The sequence below is a fragment of the Asparagus officinalis genome, chromosome 8 (genome assembly GCF_001876935.1).
Source record: "Asparagus officinalis chromosome 8, Aspof.V1, whole genome shotgun sequence".
In the NCBI taxonomy this organism is placed as follows: domain Eukaryota; kingdom Viridiplantae; phylum Streptophyta; class Magnoliopsida; order Asparagales; family Asparagaceae; genus Asparagus; species Asparagus officinalis.
This window is the reverse complement of record NC_033801.1, coordinates 93,990,022-94,010,980: the sequence shown is the minus strand read 5'-3', so window position 1 is coordinate 94,010,980 and position 20,959 is coordinate 93,990,022. Positions and strand designations below refer to the sequence as shown.

General features: G+C 37.3%; 3 protein-coding genes across 3 annotated transcripts; 1 reads left to right on the top strand and 2 right to left on the bottom strand.

Annotated features, from left to right (window-relative positions):
* Positions 4,467–5,476, top strand: LOC109822577 (gibberellin-regulated protein 6-like). The gene is made up of 4 exons (XM_020388792.1): positions 4,467–4,613; positions 4,713–4,757; positions 4,878–4,917; positions 5,044–5,476. The coding sequence occupies exons 1-4, from the start codon at positions 4,542–4,544 to the stop codon at positions 5,223–5,225; spliced, it is 339 nt and encodes a 112-aa protein (XP_020244381.1). The 5' UTR covers positions 4,467–4,541; the 3' UTR covers positions 5,226–5,476.
* LOC109822900 (pentatricopeptide repeat-containing protein At3g26782, mitochondrial-like) lies at positions 5,928–8,604 on the bottom strand. Its single transcript, XM_020389165.1, has one exon. The coding sequence runs from the start codon at positions 8,365–8,367 to the stop codon at positions 6,427–6,429; it is 1,941 nt and encodes a 646-aa protein (XP_020244754.1). The 5' UTR covers positions 8,368–8,604; the 3' UTR covers positions 5,928–6,426.
* On the bottom strand, positions 9,714–11,325 carry LOC109820617. The gene is made up of 2 exons (XM_020386791.1): positions 11,232–11,325; positions 9,714–11,162 (listed from the first exon to the last, which is right to left on the bottom strand). The coding sequence occupies exons 1-2, from the start codon at positions 11,320–11,322 to the stop codon at positions 9,766–9,768; spliced, it is 1,488 nt and encodes a 495-aa protein (XP_020242380.1). The 5' UTR covers positions 11,323–11,325; the 3' UTR covers positions 9,714–9,765.

The following is a 20,959-nucleotide window of genomic DNA, read 5'->3' as shown; positions in this document are numbered from 1 at the left end:
CATTTGATATTTTTCTCTTTGGAAAAGCAATGCGAGTCTTTATTAAAATGGACAAAGCAACCATAGAACTCATCATAACTCAAAAAAGTCACAGGATAAGGGGGCATATGATTGTTGATCCTAGAACATGAGTATATTCTTGATGACCTACATACATGTGAGGGGGCTTTCAAGGAAGCCTACAAATTGCATATGCAATGTTGGAAATGTACAAAGAGCTGTACCTCTCTTTTTCTCACTCGCTTCCCACTTTCTTATAATTCGGTGCTGAAAACAACGTCCTCCACCTCCTTATAACTCGCCCATTGTCGATTTCACGTGGGATAACACCGACACCTTCCCATCGATGAATATGATGCTAACAACTAATGATGATCATGATAAATGAATCAGAAAATAAACAAATCACATCCTTACTCATTCTCCACCGTCTCAAAATCATTTTAGATCGAATCAACCGTAATCATGCGTTAGTCAATCTTTTATGGAGTGGGAATCAAATCCCACCGCGGCTTTGATCCAAATCTAAATCTAAACTCACTAGCAAAAACCCAGAGTATCTTATGCACGAACTTTGTGATTCAACTGCGTAGGATACTGTAGTTCATGAGGTCTCTTCCAAAGCAATAAAAGTCCGGCACTTCAATTAGCGTTGAAGATTATAGTTTTATATGCATAATAGATCTCGTTAAATTGAGAAGTCTCTTCATTTCCAATCTCAATCACAAAGTCCTTTTTAATTCTTTTTAACCGGATTGCTAATGAATCTGATACCACTTTAAAGTTTCTCGTGCTATATCAAAACTTCTACGGTTATGATAGAGGTCATGAAGACCTGATACGCTTAGTGTAGTCATAAAATCAACCACAAACTTCTGCGGGATAACACCTATTGATAAATTGACACCATCTTTGAAGCAGTGGCACTAATTATAATTCCTTGATTATTATTTACTTATGCTGCAATCAGATTACCATAATTTGACGCTAATGGTCTTTGCTGGAGACCAGGAGATACAAATTTAGAGGTGGGGTATTGATTGACAAATGAAGAAAGAACATGGGCCTGGGGCCCGCCATGCGATATGTGGGTGGGGTTATAATTAGTGCACTCTATTCCCTCACATGAATGCCGCAGGCCTAGCACATGCAATTCGGTCCCTTAATCTGCGCTTATTAAGCCCACTTCACTTTGGGTCCACTTCTAACTACCCAAAAACAATGAGCTTGTCGACTTCAATCTCCAAACTGCCACTGCTGACATCAAGCTAAATACGCCCACAAAAAAAAAAAGAGTTAATTGCAAGTAGACCCCCTTACTATCATCGCTGAATTGCAGATAGACTCCATGTAGTTCTAGTTTATCGGATAGACCCCTTGTGTCACTATATAATTTAAAATTGTTACTATTGCCCCTCGAGAGTTTTTCTATTTTTTTAAAAAAGTACATAATTATATTATTAGTAACACAATCAAATTCATCTTCCTCCATATGTGTCATTAGTAACGAGTTCCAACGGTATGAACTTGAATTGAAATATGAGTTTCTTATTGGAAAATTTTTAGAAAAGCCCCTTGAATTTGGGCATTTCTCGGATAACTCCCTTTAACTTTCAAACTACGCAAAACACTTCTTTAAGTTTTGGAGTTCTCAGAAAGCCCCCTTCGACTTTCAACATCTTTAACAAAAAAAAAAGATGATCGTAACGGTGTTAAGTGCAATTTGGAAGGATATAAAATTATGCAAGGAGATAGTTTGCTAGTGAAATTATGGTTCACATTTTTATTTAAAAAACATCAAAAATTGAAGAGGTATCACGAAAATATTCACCAAAAGTTAAGAGGGTTTTTGTGATATTTTAAAAGTCAAGGGAATTTATTTGAGAAACCCCCAAACTTAAGAGGGATTTTTGGTCTTTCTTAACCAAAGTGGGGCCACGTGACACCACTATGATTGGGGATTTATCCTCACCAATATAATTACATGAGGTCTATTCATAATTGGGTGATAGTACAGGGGCTCTATATGCAATTAATCCAAGAAAAAGATGCAGGAACGCCTTCAATTTCAACACCCGTATTCGGAGAGAGAGTAGATAGCATACCTGCACTGCTCCAGCACGTGAAAAAAATGCAATAATTTCTCTACTCTCTCCATTGAGCTAGGGCTGTCGCATTCCGCACATGGCCCGGCCCTATGTAGCTGCCCGACGTCGTAGTTATAAGGGGTGATCAGTGAGAGGCTAGAGTGTTAGTGGTGACTGCTACTATATGATAGAGGGAGATCGAGAGAGAGGAGAGGAGATATGGGGTGAGTAGCTGTCGGCCGAAGGACTCCGTTCGGGGGTACGTCGATGTGGAGCACATCTTGGTGGGAAGTACCATCGACGACCTTCCTATGGAGTCGTCTGAGGTGAGAAGAACCTCTGGTTGATAGGATACTTCTCAGTTCACCACCATCTGTAGAACCTCTTAAGGCTTCTGATTTACTGAGGGCGTTGCGGGACCTGAGAGTATCGAGCGTGATTCGAGTCGGGTGATAGGTTAGATAGTATGGTACTTCGTGATGTATATCAGGTAGTAGTGATATACGGCTAGGGTATTACTAGTAGACTAGACTTAATAGGCCTATGTATATATAGTTATTTCTATATAATGTAGGGACATGGATGGTCATACTGTGGCAGGGATCCCTTGTAGTGATGTGGACACATCGTTGGTCTGATACATCACAACCCTTGAAGTTGTCGAGGCTCCATCTTCAAGGGCGTTGATGTGGTAATGCGACAAGATGTGTCAACACGGCATACCAAGGATCCTTGGTACCAAGTAATACCCAGCTGTATCTCATAATAGGGTTAGGGATATATATATATATAGTACTGCTGGTGAGAGCGTAGTGGATATTATCTATATATAATTTATATCTCTTAATTTGGCGTGTAGTGTACTCGAGGATTACTATCGTATGAATCTATGAGTCCTATAATGTGTGTATATATATGTGTCATATAAGTATGTAATAAATACATATATAATATATATTTATGTGATTCTCTCTCTCTCTCAAGTTATAACTTATAAGTATATTATGTATATACTATATATTTCCATATAATATATGTATATATAATATATAGCTGTATATATATACACACACGCACACACACTTAGCTTGGTATAGATACTAAGATATAACAATATAAATATAATATAAATATATATAATGTAGTTATAAGTATACTTATATTCATATATTATAGAATTACAGTTATATAAGTATATATAAGTACATAAGTATAATTATATATAAATATATTGCATCTAGTATATATAAAACTAAAGTATATTATATAAGTAAAGTGTATAACTGTTCTCTCTCTCTCTCTCTCTCTCTCAAGTTATAACTTATAAGTATATACAATATATTTACATATAATATATGTATATATAATATATAATTATATAATAATTTTTAAATATATACTAATACATACTTATATAAATATAATAAGATAAATCTAATTTTTAGCAATAATTTACCAAAAAAAGAAAAAAATGAAAATGACCGGGATGGCCTAGTCATTTTTATTTGTAGAGATTTTTAGTTAATTGTTAAATTATGATTTTTATATGATTAATTGATTATTAATAAAGAAGTTATTTTTATTATTTTAATTTCTATAATTTTTTATATTTGTAAATTATATAATTACAAGTGATTAATAATATGATTGTTTTTTATCAAAATTTAGTTAATTTTTGCTATGTATTCTTGAAAATAAAAAATTAAAAAAAAATAAAAATAAAAATAAAAAACCGGGCTGACCCGGTGTCCGCCCCGCTCAGGCCCTCAGCTCAGGCCTGGGCCTCTGGGCCAACCGGGTCCGGACCCCGATTTTTCGAGCCGGACCGGGCCGTTTGGACTGGCCTAAGCAATTCATCCTAAATTCATGTTAAGTACTCACCTCAAACTCATCACACCCCACAACAAAATGTACAAAGATATGTGATACCTTTAATCTTGATTACTGTAATGAGACTTTGAGATTTAAAAAGAATGTTGGGTGCTCAATATTAAGGGGCTTTCATTTTTCTAACACGTCGCAACTGAATCGGAAACTTTACAGTAAATTTATATGCACAATAGCTATAATGCTATATGCGAAGCCATTGTCTACCCAAACTCCCCCAAAATTTAGAGTTAATACGTATACTAAAGATCTGATTGATATTACTAAAGTTGGACGACAATATACAGTGGCCTTGTCAGTCCTTTCTTAAAAATTCAAATTTAGCAACAAGTTTTAATAAAAGAATATCTTATCCCTAATTAGGGAGGGCAAATGCTGTGGATACATGCAGAGGACAAGGGCTCCTCATGGACGAGACATTTAATAATGCCATTATTCTTTCCTTCATGAGCTCTGTAGCCTGCCCATCATAATTCTATTTAAAGCGCACCGTTTCCCGAGCTCTGCTCTCACTTCAATCCCCTTTCTCCTCCTCCTCCCTCTCTTTGTTTACTCCCTCTTAAGAAAATGGCAATGGTTAAGCTCCTTGTTCTTCTAGCAATTGCTCTCTTTGTCATTATGATGGCCGAGTCCTCATTGGTGAGGAGGGGGATTTTTTTTTTTTCTTTTTAGCAACTCAACCCTACTCCCATTTTCTTAATTATTAACTTTGATCTCCCCTTTCTTTTGTTGTTGTAGGCAACACCCCCAGTAACTGCTGGAGGAGAGTACCATTTGGACAGGGTAATAATTTCTTTTCCCTTTTCAGTACAGTAATTAATTGGCTAGTTACTTCATAATTTATGAAACTAACTATGCTGTGTTTGGTAAATATGTGCAACCTTTTTTTTTTTCCTTTTTCAGGCTGGAAGTGGATACGGACCAGGGAGTCTCAAAAGCTACCGTAAGTTTTTCATCTCATGCGCACTTGAATCCCTCAACAGTAACTTTATGGGTATAAATTTGTGACAAGCTAAAATGATTAGAGCTCAACCTGACCGATGATTTGATAAATGTTTTCGGTGCACAGAATGCCAAGGTCAGTGCAACAGGAGGTGCTCAAGGACGCAATACAAGAAGCCCTGCCTCTTCTTCTGCAACAAGTGCTGCGCAAAGTGCCTCTGTGTTCCTCCTGGTTTCTACGGCAACAAGGGAGTCTGCCCCTGCTACAACAACTGGAAGACCAAGGAAGGAGGACCAAAATGCCCCTAAAATTATTATCATTATCATTATCATTACTATTATATTGTCCCATTTGGCCATTTCCTTCCTTGATCAATTTGTTTAGCTGAAGTGTGTGGCAAACCTGTTATAGTTGCCCCTTATGGCCTAGTATTTTATTATTTTGAGTTTCTAATTCCGGAGACTTTTTATTCCTACGTATTATTGAAGGCAGCACTCAAGAATCTGAGTAAGTGTACTTCGGGGAACTGTTCCCTTCTAATCTAATGGAAGTTTCATAATATTGGTTCGAAAAGAGTCCATTTTTTTTTAAATGGATTTTGAAAACATGACAATGATCACAAAGATTAACTCGAGCCGCGTCTCAGTTCGGTTGACAGAATCAGAAATTGGTCCATAAATTAAGCTTGGATCAGTCTCCATTGTGGTTCATAAATTAATCGAGGCTCGTTCTCCGAGAGTGTAACGGAAGCGTAAGATGAAAACCACATGAACAGTGGATATAATATTTTCAACCATTGACGGCAACCAAAACCTGTGAAAATTCATAAATGATAAAGGAGAAATCACATTGTCAGACCTATGAAAAGGTCCGCTGGATTCATCACATGTATGCAGTGGTGTTTCATATGAACAAGTTGGGTGTTAAGAGTAATACGACAATGACCATGATAAACTAAGGAAGATCATTATAAACAGTTTGGATAGATCACATTCACCAAATAATCTAGTTAATAAAAAAATTATTTTAAGGATCCATACCAGTCATAAAATGAATTTCACAATTCAAGTGATGAGCGCAGCAACAGTAAGATTAAGCCCAACCGTGCTCATAACGCAATCTGCCTTCTTTCCTAAACAATCAAATTTTACAGTTCTCCATGAGCAAGGGCAGAAGTAGTGTGCAATCTATCAGAGGTAAAACTCAACTCAGATCGTTGTGCAAAATATCTCAGGTAGGAAAAGAATTTCCAATCCTACGTTCTTAGTGTCAAAGCACCCTATAATTGCACAAACCTGTGAAGTTTCGATGAGGATTAAATGTTATGATTTTATTTTGTAGCACCGAGATGGAGAGATCACGGCCCATTAATTAGGATTACCAGCAGGACTTATGCTGGGAGACGCCCCTCTTATTTTTAACTCAGAGCTCAGTAATGCTGCTGAAAATGGGCAGGGTCACCAATAATGCCAATTTAACCTGATAAGCTTTTCTCATAGCAATCAGTAATCACCAATAATCCCCACAAGAACACTCACCATCACTGAAATGGTGAAACCTGTAAGAGTCTCTTACCACTATTTCCCTCCCCGTGACTTTAGAGATGAACTTGGTAGCAGTGTGGCAATCTCCACAAACCCTCAGATTCTTATGAATCCTAATCTCACTCTCAGGTTCAGAGTTCATAAGCCCAAACACAATTGCAAGCTTCTCACTGTGAACATATAATGAGCTCTCCTTCGCCTCCTCTTCCACATCATGCAACGCAAAGTTAGTATTTGGCACATACCCTGCTGCTTTAATCCTAGCCGTTAACATCTCAAGCTCTTTATAAATCACATCAGATTGAGGATTCGACTCATCCCCAACTAAGAACTTGTAGACCTTGTTTTCCACCTCTACAACACTGAAACCAGATGTTTTCTTTACTCCTTTCCTTTTCATCAATGATCGAATTCTATTGGCCTCTTCAATCTTGCCCAAAGACGTGTAAACATTCGACAAGAGAATGTAGCGTCCCGAGTTCTTGGCATCAAGCTCAAAAAGAGATCTTGCTGCTAATTCTGCAATCTCTACATCTGGATGCATTCTACAAGCTCCAAGCAATGCACCCCAAACACTCGAGTCTGGTTGTATCGGCATTCTTTCTATAAAATTACGAGCTTCTATAAGCTTTCCTCCTCTCCCCAAGAGATCGACCATACAAGCATAATGCTCTGCTCTAGGAACTATTCCAAACTCTTTCTCCATTGAATTAAAGCATTCCCACCCTTCATTGATCAAGCCCGAATGGCTACAGGCTGAAAGAACAGCAACAAATACAATGTGATCGGGTCTTATTAGACTTTTCATTTGATCAAAGAGCTCAAGAGCATCCTTTCCAAATCCATGCATTCCATAACCTGAGATCATTGTGCTCCATGAAATCAAGTTCCTGTCCTTCATCCTATCAAACAATCTTCGAGCAGTCCTCAGCCTCCCTCTCTTCACATAGAGATCAACAAGAGCCGTACCCACCATAATGTTCTTCTCAAGAAAGCTCCTAACCACAACCCCATGAATGAACTGAGCCTGCCTAAGTGCCCCCAGAGTCGAATTTGCACAAGCCCTGATCAAACCAAGTAAAGCCACATAGTCGATAACGATCCCGCTAACCCTCATCTCCTTAAAAACCTCCAACGCTTCAAAATACAAATCGGCCCTCCCATACCCCTCAATCATCGAACTCCATGACACCAAATCCTTCTCCACCATCCCATCAAAGACCCTCCTCGCAAACCCCACCCTCCCACACCTAGAATACATCCCTATCATCGCATTCTTAACACAAACATCGTCATCGAGCCTCTCCCTTCTCACCATTTCCCTCAATTCATCGGCCTCCCTAGCCTCCGAGACACAACCCATCACATTCAAGAAAGTGGGTCTGTTGGGTCTAATCCCAACGTCCACCATTCTCCGAAAAAGGGACAGCGACATCCCAGGTTTTCCATTATGGGCGTGGGCACCGATGATAGCTGTCCAAGAGACAACATTTCTCATCCTCTGAGGCATTTGATCGAACAGGAGTTGGGCAGCGTCCAAATGGCCACATTTTGAGTAGAAGGAGATGAGTGAGTTAGTGATGAACAGGTCGGAATCGAGGTTGAGATGTGAAGCGTGACGGTGGAGAGAGAGGCCGAGGGGGAAATTGCAGAGTTGGGAGCAGGATTTGAGGAGGGGAGGGAAGGTGAAGCGGTCGGGGACGGCGATGGAGGAGGAGAGCATGAGAGAGTAGAGGGAGAGGGAGAGAGAATGGAGGTTTGAAGAGGAGAGGAGGAGGATGATGGAGTTGAAGACGGACGTGGAGGCATTGCGGCGCAAGAGGGAGGCTTGGAGAGGTTTGAATGAGGAAAGGGAGGGAGAGGACTGAATGAGGTGGTGGCTGAGCTCAATCAAATCTACACCCATAATGATTAATGAGTGTGATATAGCCCCCTAGTTGGGAAAATTGGGTTTGGTATACAACTAGTATATTAGTAGGCCTAATTAAGGAGAAAGTATATGAAGAAGTTGGCTTCTAAAGATGAAATAATTTACTCAAATAATATTTGATATGAACGATAAGGTGGTAGTATCATGCGGCAACTCCTAAACTCCATTAAGAATCTGATAACATAATATTTGACAAGAGGCCTAAAAGATGATACTTGAGAGACTTGAGCAATTAGAGTGTCACCGTTCTGTACGTGTTTTCCTATGAAAGTCGAGAAAACACTATCTTTTCTATGAAAATCAAGAAAACACTCATCTGTCAGTTGTAATTTGCTACGAATATGAAAACTAGCGTAATGTGGACGCCTACAACTATCATAAACTCTAGTAGGATCTCTATGAATATGATTCTATGAACACCAATACTGTAGCGAAACTAAAACAAGAAATCAACTGAATAAATGTTATTACACTCAGAAAAGTCGGGTGTAAAACAGAGCCATTGTGGTTGATATCCACAGCAAGAAACTGTCGCGGCCATATATCAGTACTCACTACAATAGTCCAGTCCAGTAAGCAGGGTTTTCTTAAAGCGACACACTTAAAAATTAGTCTCTTCCTGTTTGATTGTCACTTGTTTTTGTGCTTTTCAGGGTAGGGGGATGTCAGGATTTCTAATCTATTAACTCAGATTTTTTTTTTATGTCAACAACGAAAATTCAGGATCTATTGTCAGAAACCTGATGTGCATGTCTTAGTATTGGATAAAAGATTCGCGGATGCAGCTAAGCTCATATATATAACTATTTTAGCTTGTACTGTAAACTTCAGGAATAAAAAACACAATGACAATAGAGAACAACCCTTTTGAAATAATGATTAAAATATTTAGCTTTATTGAACCCCAAAATAAATAATACACTGAGTTCGCAAGTCAATCTCTGATTTCAGCATATTGCCTAAAGTCATGATACTGCAATATTGAACTAAGATCGAGAATTGCAGTACTCTCTAGTTACCCAGCTATTTGGACCTGAAGTTACAATTATCAGAACCTCAACGTCGACCACCATGGTACAGGTACAGCAATCTAAACTCTAATTTAACAAACAAGAACACGTCACAGTGCCACACTCAATCTTTTGCATAAACGCAGAGCTGAATCAAAACATCTTTTTGTCATCTTGCTGACATTTGGTTATAATTAACATGTTATTTTATCACATTCTCTAATCATGATATATAGTTCTGGAACAAGCTTATTCTCAATTACGCCAAGATACTACAGAACAAAATTCTTTCTTCACTTACAAGAGACAGAATAAATAAATGGAATAATTTTATTAAAATTTAAAATAGTTACATAGAAGAACATCAAAGAAATAAATCATCAACTTCTAGACACTCTTCCATGTATGGAAAAGCCTCAGTTACAAGGATCGTCAATTCATGATCGCTGAGCATTGGAGGATAAGGCAGTTCACCTCTACAAGCCACGCTGTCGCGTTGAATATCCAAACATTCAGTCAAATTGACAGGTCGTGGAATATCAATCATCAAGCCTTGTAGTCGTTCCTCTGCTTGTACAGAAGCAATGTTAGAAGTCATATCTGAAGTCAATAAGCCCAAGCCTTGAGGTTCTTCATTAGACTCTAACAAAGGAGATGATGAGTTACCATCATCAGTGGAATCAACAGTTTGTGGAATATTAGTAATCAAGCCTTCTTGTTGTTCAGGTCCAGTTTGCGGAATATCTGCTTCTTTCTGAGACCCTAGCAATGCAGATGATTCACCGTCATCAGTAGGTGATAGCAGAGGTCGGAAGTCAGAGACATCAAAATACATATGGCTTTCCATAAACTCTGTCAGAGGGTAGTCGTCCGTTGGTGGAGCCATACACAATTCATTGATCAAATGTAGGTCGGCTTGAAGACCACCAATGGATGATGACGGACTCATGGTTGACTCAACATTGTTCACCTCGTCACAGTTCTCTCTTTCATTATTAACAGTAATTAAGCATTGATGTAGTTCTGGTTCCTCTGATAGCCATTGCTCCAAAGTTCTTTCTGCTTCTGACATCTCATTATCACCAAAATTAACAGCACAAGAAGGCCCATCCGTTGTCAACGAAGAGAAATCTTCCATATCTCCATAAGATACTAAAGCATGCTTGTCCTCCAACAATGATAAAGACGGTGATTCCGTATTTGCAAGCCCAGAGGTCCCTTTTTCATTATAATCAGCTACCATAGAACCATTTTCCTTGACCCGCCTTCTCTTCACCATCCTTCGTCCCTCTTCTTCCTCCTCTACATTTAATTTTCCATAAAAAACAGCAACATCAATCCAACTCATATCTGACTGCACGTTTGATTCTTGACAGGACAGCAATGGAGGAAACTTAGATACTGACGATGTATTTTGTTCAGATGACTTGGTGTACACTAATCCATAGGTTCCCATCTCACGGTGATCAGCACTTTTCCTCTTCATCACTCTGTGACCTTTAGCTACTGCCTCTTGCTCACCTGCAGGAACAGGAATATTATCTACTTCTTCGTTCGTTTGAGAACTCTTCTTCCCTTTCTTCATGTAGATTCTGCACAATACCATGTCATCGAACACTGTATCATCTGAAGAAGAGTGCAAGTGAAATTCGTGCATAATCCAATCACCATTAGTCTTCTTCTTCTCCTTCCCACGAGTCTTAAAAGTCAGTTGTGTTTTGTAGCCAATAACTTCAGTTCCAATCATAATCGTTGTGTCACCTGCACTCCCATACCAAAGTTGTGTTTTGTAGCCAATAACTTCAGTTCCAATCATAATCGTTGTGTCACCTGCACTCCCATACCAAACTCCACAGCCAGCAGTTCGGTTTACCCTTTTGGCACTTGTGCTTGTTGGATGCCTAGGGGAGAAGAAATACATCTCTTTCTCATCACTCTGGACCCTTTTGGCACTTGTGCTTGTTGGATGCCTAGGGGAGAAGAAATACATCTCTTTCTCATCACTCTGGCTCAGAAATGAATCACCTGAACATAGATCATACGTCAGATACAATCATCAGAAAGTTAAACAGCTGCATATCATTAGATGTAATTATCAAAGCAATATTTAACAAGCAAAGAAAGAGGGAGATTTTTCGAAACAGAAAAAACTAACACAATCGTCAGCTAAGAGACCCTGTTCAACTGACAATGATTAGTTTGATGTTAAATAAATGATAAAAGAAAAACTTTAAAAACAATAGTAGCAGCAAATTAAGTAACTACTTTGTAGCAGTGAAAGAACATCTGTATACAATAACTTGGTACGCTAGAAGCAAGAATAAAAAATCATGAGATATGAGAGGAATGCGGCATCAAGTTAAAAACTTCAGCATTAGAAATCTTCTCTTTTTCTCATATACATAGTTACAGAAAAGAATGCATTGACATTCAGCAAACAAATATTCTCATCTTCTCATTTTGCCTTGATTCTTTCCAATAAACAGAAAAACCACCAACCCTGAAACCATTTTCGCAAATTTTGTCATTTCTTTTACCGATTATGTGAACACATTTGCTAAGAAATATTAAATATAATGGCCTATATTCTACGGAACAAGCCATATTCAGCAACAAAACAACCCATCTTAAAACAATAAAATATCAATTAATTAAGAAATTAGATAACCCGATATAAATTTATCACTATGATTCTATTCTTGGTACAAGAGTCTTCATGGGCTTCGAATTAAACAATAATAAAAGAAGAAAATAAGCAAAAGAAACAAATTCGGCAAGAAATTACAAAATAAAAAGAATCAATTTTAAAGGAATTAGACGCCCTGACTAACTACATGTTGAAAGTAAAGAAATCAGCTTTAAGGAAGAAACTAGGTAAAGAATCGGAAATTGAGTGGGCTTACTAGGTAAATTCCAGGGTTCGGTGGAGTAGACATCAAAATCTTTGATCAGGGAACTGGGAGCAGCAGCAACTGAAGACGAAGAAGCAGCAATTTTCCTCTTCAAGAAAAACCCGATCAGCTCTCGATCGGTCGGATGAAATCGAAACCCCGGCGGCAGTTGTTGAAGCAGCATCGCCAGCAAATCGTCGTCAACAACGGGCGGATGAAATCGAAACCCCGGCGGCAGTTGTTGAAGCAGCATCGCCAGCAAATCGTCGTCAACAACGGGCTGCATTGCCATTGCCATTCTCGACGGCGACTACGATGATGATGATGGCGGGAGAAAATTAGGGCAGAAAATATGGGAGCTTTCTTGATTGGCGGCAGTAAATTAAAAATTGGAAACCCTAGTAAGTAAATTTGTTGCCTTAATTTGAGAGAGAATACATATGTAGATCATCATCGATTTTAGGGCTGGGGTTGTTTCCTAATTGGGCTTTGGCGGTGGAACGCGGGATCCGACCGTTGTCATCGATTTTAGGGCTGGGGTTGTTTCCTAATTGGGCTTTGGCGGTGGAACGCGGGATCCGACCGTTGGCGAAGATTTCACGCGGGGCCTTGATACATTTGTAATCTTTGAATCGGGGCCGTTCATTTTGCAATGATTTCAATCAGGTTAGTTAACCTGTAATGATTTAAATTGGAGGTGTTTTTGTTTGGTAATATTTTAAAAAGGAAGTATCCTACTTAAGAGCACAACCCTTTCCAAATTAGATTATTCAGAAAAGAGCCCTATAGCATTAGCCCCATGCTTAAAAGGTTACTTTCCTATTATGAATACTTAACCAGTATTGGTATTCTTTTTTCTCTTCGGATCAGTATCTTACTTAATTTGGATTATAAGGATCTAAAACTTCAGAAAACTTAAACACAAGGGTTATTTAGTTCTTAGTCCCTAAAAGCTCCAATAATTCCATATTTCCCCCTCAAATCTCAATGATTTCTCATTACTCCCTCAAATCCCAAGGTTGCTTGCAATTTGGTCACTCATTAACCAAAATACCCCTTAGCTATGATTTATCTATAAAACACATCTTGTTCAAAAAAATATTATTTAAACTTCGGTACTATACAGTTTATGTCTTTTTAACTTTAATATTTCAGAGGTTTTTGACACTTTGATACCCTAAAGCTTACACCTTTTTAACTTTGATACCTTTAAGTTTTTTTGATACTCTTTCTATGCCAAAATTTATATGTTTTAACTTTGATATTCCTAAGGTTTTGTTTTGATGCTTTGATACCCCTTACTTTAGGGTATCAAAGTTAAAAAATGTGTAAACTTTAAGGTATTAAAGTTAAAAATGTGGACACTTTGGGATATGAAAGTTAAAAATATATAAACTCTGGAGTATCAAAGTGTCAAAAAACGTTAGAGTATCAAAGTAAAAAAGGTATAAACTCTAGGGTATCAAAGTGTTTAAAACGTTTCGTGGTGTCAAAATTTAAGGTGTAGAATTTAGAGTGCCAAATTAAAAATAACCCTTAAACAACATCATGTGAGGGTATTTAGGTTATTGAGGGAATAAATTGCAATAATCTTACAATTAGAGGGACTAATATGGAATTATTAGAGATTTGAGGGGCTACTATCTAAATAACCCTAAAAATGAAAGGGTTAAGTGCTGATAGATCCCCTATAGTATCTCCAAATTGCAGATGAAACCCCTATAGCTCTAATTGTGCGGATAAACACTCTGAGTGAATCTTTTGACTCTTAATAAGTCCAAAAAAGGTTCTACAGAGGATGATAGACCTCCCGCTATTTCTTGGTGAGGATAGACTCCCAGTCATTTTTATGATGATATTAGTGTTTGAAAAGTCTACTTTGTCTTGGCTTGGTTTGAGGAGGCATTCATTTATCTATGGCAGGACGACTTGCTATTGTATCATAACAAAAGAAGAAACTATTGTAGTTTGATACATAACTAATGGTTCTGTATGTTTGTATTAGGTTGCTGAAGAAAGGGAAACAAATTGCATCTCAATCGAGATCGTATCTTGCTTGGAATCGTGAGATGGACTCGATAGCTCATATTTTTACGATTGAATGAATCAAGGATAAAAGTTTTATTTGCTAAAGTCACAAGAGCACGGTCGAGGATGAGGCGACCGTGAGCGAGATCTCCTATCTTCCTTGGCAAGGCAACTTCTCTCCGATCTCTTTAATTAAGAGACAAGATTTTTCAGGTACCCTCTCTGGATCAGGTCCTTAATGTTCCTCTATAAGATGCGGCAATCATTGGTGAGGTGGCCGTGATCTCTATGGTACCGACAATACTTTCGAATGTTTCATGGATCCGACGTCATCTTGGGAGCTGGCTCATTGAGGTGCACCTCCTTTTGGACAATGGCGAGAGCTTCTACGATGGAGGTGTTGAGGATAGTGAGAGCGGGCCTCGCCGCTTGGTCCTTCCATCGGTCCCTCCTATCGGACCGATTTGAACAAGAGTTGACTCTTGGGGGTCTCTCAGCCACTCGCGCCTCGCTAGGAGGGCTCTTGTCGGCCTAGTATCTGCGTCACCACCGGTACTGCTGTAGGTGTCGGTGGTGCAGGTGGCGCTAGTGCTGCTGTTGGTGTGGTTGCTGTTGTTACTGAAGTCGTAGCCGTGGAGGTCTTTGTGGCCCTGGTTGTCGTCTTATAAGCTCGGGCATCCTCCATGTCCCTATACCCATGAGCTTTGGCCATTAGCTGTTCATAATTGGCTACTAACTTCTTGGCAATCGAGTCAGCTAATTCGTTGTTATGTAAGCTAGCCACAAGAGCCGATATAGAAACGGCATTGCCCGGGTCATTAACCTCCAGCCTCTTCACCTGGTACCTCTTGAAGTAGGCTCGAAGGCTCTCTCTAGGCTCTTGCCTCATCTGGATTAACACATGAGGGGGCAGCTTCTATTTGGTATCAACCAAGAAGTATTGGATGAACTTCCTGCTAAGTTGCTGTAAGCTGCTAATGGACTTCTTCTCGAGGGCGTTCCACCAAAGCTTGGCACTCCCTGCTAGAGTGATGGGGAAGCATCGGCAGATAACTGCTTTCGATACTTGGAGCATGCTCATTACATCATAATAATTCTGGACATGCTCGGAGAGGTCTCCTTCGCCCTTATACTTCTCCACGTGAGGCATCTTGTGTTAGCCTTTATGTTTTGATAATGATTTACAACTACCATTATTGGTACTAATTTGTTGAGTGATAATGTAGATTATAAGAATATCAAGTTTATTAGTACTATTATTGGAGGATTGTATTGATTATCAAGCTACAACGATGATATCAAGGAGGTGGAGGTAAATTGGTGAAGCAAAGCTATCAAGAGCACGATATCAAGTTAGAAGCTTCATCAAGAATCAAGCAAATATCAAGACTTAAGCTATGTACTTATATATAAGGGATATATGTATTTTTATTCTTCTCTAGTGCTTAATTTTGGCAAGTAGTTTGGTAGATTGTATTTGAAGCTCTTGGGATAACGCACACATACTTTCAAAATTCATATTTTGATATTTTTGCTAAACAATGTGTTTTCACAAGTATGAGGACCTTTTTGTAAAATCTTTTTTCAAACAAGTTTATTTTCTTGTTTAAAAACATTTCCCAGAGTTTTACAATTTTTGAAAGTTTTTTGATAATTTTTTTACAATTTCTAAAAGTCAAAAACCTGTTTAAAACTTTGTATGTGTTTGGTGTTAGTTCGCGGTCGATCAGATATGCCTGTTGGCCTTCTTATTTTGATGATGTTTAACAAACAATTTACTCCTAAAGTTGTTTGTCTAGTATTTGTATTTTCTATTTATTGTAGACAAACAATATTGTTGGAGGTTGAATGGATTGCGCCATAACGATCATATCCAATGGAGGTTGGCAAAATTGTGGAGTGAAGCCTTGCTATCAAGTTAAAGATCCAATTTCAAGTTTCATCCAAGTTTACCAAGTTGAGCTCAATGAAGACCTTCATCAAGCTTGGGTAATTTAGTTTAGGAGTTTATATTATGTGTGTTAATACCTTAAGCTCAATATAATATACACACATACACGTTTTGGTTTTGTATATATATAGTTATATATACATATATGTTTTGGTTTGATAGTTTTTAAGTTTTAATATGAAACAATTTAATATAATTAGAAAACATATTTCTGTTTCATACTTATATGCATATATATGATTTCATCAATATCAATTTTATTTAGTTCAATGAAATCATATTTTAGTGCATTATATGTGTATTTTGATAAAATACTACATTCATTATTTATAGACTTCATAACAATAGCTTACATCTTTCTTTAAGTCTATAAAATCATTTTTTAAAGTTTCAAAACATGGTTTAGCCAAAATGTCAAAATTCATATGTTTATATTTTCATGTTTTGGACTATTTTGCAAAATAATGATATTTCTCATTTGGGAAGTCCGTTTAGAAAACCAGTTTTTGTAGCATGTGTATTATCATGTCTACAATCATTTTCCAAAGTTTCATAATTTTTGGAATTTATTTGATATTTTTAAATAGTATTTTAAAATCAAAAAACTGTTTTTAAAGTTGTTTCTCTTTAGTATCAGTTCGCGGGCGACCCCCCCCGGCGACCGCCATGAGTTCAAGACTCAGATTATGTTTTGTTGGCTCATGGTCGACCGTGGTGGTCGATCATAGCAAGTCCAGAAACTTTCGCGGTCGACCGACACTGTCGATCGTCGCTTGTCCAGAGCCATAGTTCTGTTTTTTGTTGTGTAAAACCCCAAAAAATTTGAATACTTTGTGATAACGCACTGTCATATCAATTCTAACGGCTAGTTTCCAGAGCCGTTGCTGAGTTGGTTTTTTAGTCTTTTCTTGATTTTCTCTTGGCTTTGGGGTTTTATATAAATACCCCCTTATACCTCAGTTCTTATAGCAATCCAAGAAGTTTTTAAACAAGAGTTTAACAAGGGTTTAAACTTGTTTAGTGTTTGTTTAAAAAAGTTTTGTTTATGAAGAAGTTTTACACAAGTGGAGGAGATCATCTACATTCTTTGGGCTTCATTTTAATCCATCTCCCAATCTTGTTTTTCAGAGAAGAATTTCTAAACTCTATACTAGCTTTGTATTAATTCTTTATTGTTTATCATTTTCATTAAGCTAGTATTTTCAATTGAGTTTAGTTGATTTGATTTCACTCATTGTTTACACACACCCACATGAGCTTATTGTATTTTCATACATAGTATATTTGGGTTGGTGAGAGTTATAACAATTGAGTGTGAGCTTTCAGTGTGTTCTCATCCATATTAGAGAACAAATCATTGTTGGCCTTCTTGTTTTGATGATGTTTAACAAACAATTTATTACTAATGTTGTTTGTCTAGTGTTTGTTCATTCCTATGTTTTGTAGACAAACAACGTTGTTGGAGGATGGATGGAATAGAGCTTCAACGATCATATCTAATGGAGGTTGGCGGAATAGTGGAGTGAAGCAATGCACATTCAAGTCAAGATCCAAGTTCAAGCTTCATCCGCAAGATTACCAAGAAAGAGCTTCGTTGAAAATCAAGATTGCTTGGGTAATTCAGTTTAGGAATTTATATTATGTGTGTTAGTACTTTAAGCTCAATCATATACACACATACACGTTTTGGATTTTGTATATATATAGTTATATATATACATATATGTTTTGGTTTGATAGTTTTCAAGTTTTACTATGAAACAAATGAATAGAATTGAAAAATACTATTTTGTTTCATGTTTATATGCCTATATATGATTTCCCCTTTAACAAGCTTATATTTAATGAAATCATATTTAGTGTTTTGAATATATTGCATAGAATATGCAAATTTATGAAAATATTGTATTTCTAGATTATAGACTTCATAACAACATGTTATATCTTTTATCAAGTCTATACAATCATTTCATAAGGTTTCAAAATGTTGTTTAAGTCAAAATATCAAAATATCAATTTTCAGGTTTTCATGTTTTGGACTATTTTGTAAAATGATGATATTTTTCATTTGGGAAGTCCTTTTTCGAAACCAGTCATTGTAGCATGTTTATTATCATGTCTACAATCATTCCCCAAAGTTTTACATTTTTTGGAATTTATTTGATATTTTTAAACAGCATTTCAAAATCAGATAAACAGTTTTCATATCAGTTTTCGGTCGACCGCACCGGTCGACCGAACCTGAGGTCAAAAGTTCACTGGGCTGACAGATAGCTGTCGGTCGACCGGTCCGGTCGACCGATGAAAATTTTCGGTCGACCGACGAATTTTCCGTTTGCTATTTGAGTTAGATTTCATTTCACTCATTGTTACACACACCCACATTGAGCTTTTAGTATTTACATACATAGTATAGTTGGGTGGTGAGAGATTGTAACCTTGAGTTGTGCCTTCATTGTGTTCTCATCTATTGTAGAGAACAAATTTATATTTGTTACATTGTGAGTGTTGTAAGGTTTTCGGTGAACTAGAAAACCGAGTGTGAGGAGTTGTAGAGAACAAATTTATATTTGTTACATTGTGAGTGTTGTTAGGTTTTCGGTGAGCTAGAAACCGAGTGTGTTGTGAAGTTTTCGGTGAAGCTAGAAACAGAGTGTGAGGAGTGACGTTGATCGGTGAGCGTTGAAAACCGACACTGTGAGGTGTAAACGTTATTCGGGTGAACGTAGAAAACCCGGTTGATAGTGGATTTCTCCCCGGGAGTGGGGAGCGGAGACGTAGGACGGAAGGTCCGAACTCCGTGATCATATCTTGTGTTTGAGTTTGTCTTTGGCGTATTTATTTTTGCATTCATCTTATATCGCCAATTGTGCATTACTCATTTATTTCATCCACTATCTTGTTTAGATTATCATAGGATATATCTTATTGTTTACATTGCTTATCCTAGCTTACAAATATTGTTGTATTTCATACTTGCTAGGATAACGTATTAATTAATTTTAATTGGCATTTAAATCGGATTAGATTAGCATAAGACCCTAATCACCCCCCCTCTAGGGTCTAACAATCATTTATTGTATTGTGCTTATTATGAGATTCACTTTGTAATACACTTGTTCACTGAGAGAAGTGTGTGGCGAGAGTCGGGGATCGTCCCAAGAGGAGTGGCGTTGGTTGACGAACCTAGGGAGAGATTGTAACTGAGCACTTGAGGGAGACACGGCTAGGTCCAACACTTGTGAGGATGTAGAGTGGGTTTGCAAGAGTGTGAGTTGTAGAGTTTTCGGTTAGCTAAAAAACCGAGTGTGTAGAAGTTTCGGCTTCCAAACCGGATTGTGATAGTGGATTTCTCCCCAGGAGTGGGGAGCGGAGACGTAGGACGGAAGGTCCGAACTCCGTGATCATTTGATTGTGTTTGAGTGTCCTTTGGCGTTTATTCTTATTTGTGCTTATTGCTCATATCGCCATTGTCTCATTATTTACTTTACCCACTATCTTGTTTATGTTTATTTCACCCTTGTGTTAATTTGTATATCCTTGCATATATCCCATAGTATATCTCATTGCTAGAATATATCTCATTGTTCATATTGCTCATCCTAGCTCATATATCTTGTTGTATTTCATACTTGCTAGGATAACTTATTAATTAGTTTTAATTGGCATAAAATTGGATTAGATTAGCATAAGACCCTAATCACCCCCCTCTAGGGTCTAACAATTGGTATCAGATCTTGGTGCTCTTTGATTTAAGGACTAATCACCTTGAGTTAAAGATCCAAGTTATCTTATTTGTATTAATATTGTTATGATTGCATTTGTCTTGCTTGCATATATTCACATATATATCATGAATATAAATATATTTCGTTTAGGCTATGATCCAAATATTGCTCCAAAATTTAGAAATTTCTCCTATGCTCAATGGTGCGCAAAATTTAAAATATTTGTTGAATCTAGAAATATTAACTTATGGGAAGTTATTGATTGTGCTTATATTGTGCCCATATTGGAGAAATCCAAGTGGAGCAATCATGATAAGAAAATATTTTCAATGAACAAGCTTTTGTTAGAATTTTTGCTTAATGATTTTGACTCATCCTTTTCTAACAAATTTGTTCATTTTGATAGTGCTTACAAACTTTGGAAATTTATTGAAGCACATCAAGGGGATTTGGAGGCAATCTGACAAGCTTTGGAGGATTCTTCTTCAAGTTCATGTGGAGCATCATGCACACGGTCACAAGAGGATAACTCTTGTGTAGTAAGCGATTCCGATTCCGATAATGATTAATCTATTGATTAACTCGCTTGTGCATATGAGAAATTATCGCATGCCTACACTAAATTGCAAAATAATTTTATTGATCTTAAAAGCAAGCTTGTTAGTTTAAAATCCGATCATGAGAAGCTAGTCTCCAAATTTGATATCATTTCTCAAGAAAATATTACTCTTAAAGAAATTAATGATATGTTAAAATTGAAAAATGAAAAATTGACTTCATCCATTTCTAGCTTAACTCATGATAATAAAGATGTCATGCTAGAAGTAGAATGCATTAGAAATGAATTTGATTCTTTTAAGAATAACCATATATGCTCTACTTCTATTATCAATGATGTTGTGACCAATAATAAATTGAATCTTATGAAAAACCGCATATTATGCTTAGATTCAACTTTTA

Coding starts and splice junctions, on each gene's coding strand:
- LOC109822577 (XM_020388792.1), top strand. CDS start 4,542: ATGGCAATGGTTAAGCTCCTTGTTCTTCTAGCAATTGCTCTCTTTGTC. Junction 4,614..4,712: donor TGATGGCCGAGTCCTCATTG/GTGAGGAGGGGG, acceptor TTGTTGTTGTAG/GCAACACCCCCAGTAACTGC. Junction 4,918..5,043: donor AGGGAGTCTCAAAAGCTACC/GTAAGTTTTTCA, acceptor TTCGGTGCACAG/AATGCCAAGGTCAGTGCAAC.
- LOC109822900 (XM_020389165.1), bottom strand. CDS start 8,367: ATGGGTGTAGATTTGATTGAGCTCAGCCACCACCTCATTCAGTCCTCT.
- LOC109820617 (XM_020386791.1), bottom strand. CDS start 11,322: ATGTATTTCTTCTCCCCTAGGCATCCAACAAGCACAAGTGCCAAAAGG. Junction 11,163..11,231: donor AGTTTGGTATGGGAGTGCAG/GTGACACAACGA, acceptor ATGGGAGTGCAG/GTGACACAACGATTATGATT.